Source organism: Oncorhynchus masou, chromosome 32 (assembly GCF_036934945.1).
Source record: "Oncorhynchus masou masou isolate Uvic2021 chromosome 32, UVic_Omas_1.1, whole genome shotgun sequence".
Lineage (NCBI taxonomy): Eukaryota > Metazoa > Chordata > Actinopteri > Salmoniformes > Salmonidae > Oncorhynchus > Oncorhynchus masou.
The window spans coordinates 5,649,606-5,653,020 of record NC_088243.1 but is presented as its reverse complement, the minus strand read 5'-3'; the positions used below and the strand labels follow the sequence as shown (position 1 = coordinate 5,653,020).

Below are 3,415 nucleotides of genomic sequence, written 5' to 3'. Positions count from 1 at the left end.
CTTAGTGTCACAGGGTTAGGCTCCTCTGGGTTGGGCTCCTTTGGGTTGGACTCCTCTGGGTTGGGCTCCTCTGGGTTGGGCTCCTCTGGGTTGGGCTCCTCTGGGTTGGGCTCCTCTGGGTTGGGCTCCTTTGGGTTGGACTCCTCTGGGTTGGACTCCTCTGGGTTGGACTCCTCTGGGTTGGGCTCCTCTGGGTTGGGCTCCTCTGGTTTGGGCTCCTCTGGGTTGGGCTCCTTTGGGTTGGACTCCTCTGGGTTGGGCTCCTCTGGGTTGGGCTCCTCTGGGTTGGGCTCCTCTGGGTTGGGCTCCTCTGGGTTGGGCTCCTTTGGGTTGGGCTCAAAGTGATTTGAATTTAAAATACAAGAATAGAGTGTAGTTTTCAGTTGATCGAATAGACATTAAACATAAATGCCCTTTTTTCAATTATTTAATAGTAATTTCAGTTTACTTCCTGAATTGACTGCCTTCAATTCGACCCTGTTTAGTGTCTTCTATTGAATTTAGTATGAGTATTAAAATGTGTGTGTGTGTGTGTGTGTGTGTGTGTGTGTGTGTGTGTGTGTGTGTGTGTGTGTGTGTGTGTGTGTGTGTGTGTGTGTGTGTGTGTGTGTGTGTGTGTGTGTGTGTGTGTGTGTGTGTGTGTGGTAGGAGTGTGGTGATGAGTGGCGTCACCTCAGTGAGCTGGTGCTGTTTGCCCTTGAAATGCAGGAGACGCTCAAACGGATCAACACACACTCTGGAAACAGCTTTCAGCTCCGTGTTGGTGACAACACACACACACACACACACACACACACACACACACACGCCATAGCCAAAACGCTGTTGCACACACACACACACACGCGTACACACACACACGCGAACACATACACACGCGAACACACACACACGCGAACACACACACACGCGCGAACACACACACACGCGAACACACACCTTGACCTCTGACCTGTGTGTGTAGGCGTAGCCCACGGTCCAGTGGTGGCTGGGGTTATAGGAGCCACTAAACCTCAGTATGACATCTGGGGGATGACCGTCAACCTGGCCAGCCGTATGGACAGCACCGGGGTCAGTGGACGTATACAGGTAGGACTGTGTGTGTGTGTGTGTGTGTGTGTGTGTGTGTGTGTGTGTGTGTGTGTGTGTAACAGAGTTTTGGCTATGGCGTGTTAATATGTGGGTTAATGTGTGTGTGTGTGTGTGTGTGTGTGTGTGTGTGTGTGTAACAGAGTTTTGGCTATGGCGTGTTAATATGTGGGTTAATGTGTGTGTGTGTGTGTGTGTGTGTGTAACAGAGTTTTGGCTATGGCGTGTTAATATGTGGGTTAATGTGCTGTGTGTGTGTGTGTGTGTGTGTGTGTGTGTGTGTGTGTGTGTGTGTAACAGAGTTTTGGCTATGGCGTGTTAATATGTGGGTTAATACGTGTGTGTGTGTGTGTGTAACAGCGTTTTGGCTATGGCGTGTTAATATGTTGGTTAATGTGTGTGTGTGTGTGTGTGTGTGTGTGTGTGTGTGTGTGTGTGTGTGTGGTGTGTGTGTGTGTGTGTGTGAGTGTGTGTGTGTGTGTGTGTGTGTGGTGTGTGTGTGTAACAAGTTTTGGCTATGGCGGTTAATATGTGGGTTAGGATACGTGTGTGTGTGTGTGTGTGTGTGCAACAGCGTTTTGGCTATGGCGTGTTAATATGTGGGTTAATGTGTGTGTGTGTGTATGTGTTCGCGTGTGTGTGTGTTCGCGTGTGTGTGTGTACGCGTGTGTGTGTGTGTGTGTGTGTGTGTGTGTGTAACAGAGTTTTGGTTATCCTGGCGTGTTAATTGTGGATTAATGTGGTGGATGTCAAATGGAGTGTGTGTGTGTAAGAGAGTTTAGAGCTAGGAGCGTGTTAATATGTGGGTTAAGCGTGGTGTGTGTGTAGGTTGTGTGACCAACTGCGTGTGTATCCCAGGTCCCAGATAGTACCAGTCATGTCCTGGCGGAGCGCGGCTTAGAGCGTTGCGAGCTAAGAGGGGAGATCAAACGTGAAAGGTGTGATTCTGCGAACGGCAGTTAAACGTTCCTAAGACGTCATTGAAAATAAGAATTTGTTCTTGAGGACTTGCCGTAAAAAAAAAAAAATGTCGTGTTCCAGCTACATGGAGCGCACAGAGCAGAACACTGACCAGTTGACAATTGGGTTTGGGCCTGGGAAGATTATATACTTTGTCTGACACCAACAGAAATACTGGATTATATACCCTGGTCCAGACCCGGAAGAAAGACACAACAAGGCAATAAGAACGGATGGGTTCCATGACAGACTGGAGGTCTCATAGGTCTGTATATCATATAGGGAAAGAAAGGGAGTGAATTCAGGTTATCCTCTCCTCGTTTGTTGGATTAAAACCGCTTTCTATGGTGGATCACCTCAAATGGAGAACATTGATGACCAGGTGGGGGGTACAGGCTTTACGATGAAGAGAGACACTAGAGGAGGTGAAAGCTATGACTTTTCTTCTGCAGAGTACTTTATTATGCAGTGGTTATGAGACTTTTCGATGACCAGGTTAAAGCTATGACCAACTTTATTCTGCTCTGCTATGACTACCTTTATTGATGTCATGTGAAATCTTCTCACTAGGCAGGTGTAGCCTAGTGGACTCTTTTTAGACCAGGTGGACTAGTAACCGGAAGGTTGACGAGTTCAAACCAGGTGAAAGCTGACAAGGTACAAATCTGTCATTCTGCCCCTGAACAGGCAGTTAACCCACTGTTCCAGGAGGCCGTCTTTATTGAAATAAGAATTTGTTCTTATCTGACCTTGCCTGGTTAAATAAAGGTGACTCTTTATTGATGACCAGGTGAAAAACTCTTTATTGAAAAAAATGTACACTCTGTGGATTGCCAGGAGAAACTTCCCCCTGGTTGGGAATCACATGATGACCAGGTGAAAGCACAGAGCAGAACACTGACCAGTTGACAATTGGCTATACTGACACCAACAGAAATACAGTGGATTATATACTGCTTTGTCTGACACCAACAGAAATACAGTGGATTATATATTTGAAAGTGTACAAAACAGGTGAAAGAAAACAACAACAAAACAATAAGAACACATGCTCTTTCCATGACAGACTGACAAGGTGAAAGCTATGACTCTTTATTGATGACCAGGTGAAAGCTATGACTCTTTATTGATGACCATGTGAAATCTATGACTCTTTATTGATGACCAGGTGAAAGCTATGACTCTTTTTCGATGACCAGGTGAAAGCTATGACTCTTTTTCGATGACCAGGTGAAAGCTATGACTCTTTATTGATGACCAGGTGAAAGCTATGATTCTTTATCGATGACCAGGTGAAAGCTATGATTCTTTATCGATGACCAGGTGAAAGCTATGACTCTTTATCGATGACCAGGTGAAAGCTATG

The 3,415-nt window shown here is 46.2% G+C and overlaps 1 protein-coding gene across 1 annotated transcript in view; it reads left to right on the top strand.

The window, feature by feature from the left end:
- si:ch211-132f19.7 (adenylate cyclase type 8) overlaps positions 1–2,052 on the top strand; it is a 37,844-nt gene extending 35,792 nt beyond the window's left edge. The window contains exons 21-23 of the mRNA XM_064955550.1: positions 649–763; positions 965–1,089; positions 1,948–2,052. Coding sequence (XP_064811622.1) covers positions 649–763; positions 965–1,089; positions 1,948–2,052 — 345 coding nt within the window. The remainder of the gene's footprint in view (positions 1–648; positions 764–964; positions 1,090–1,947) is intronic.
- Positions 2,053–3,415: the final 1,363 nt, after the last annotated feature.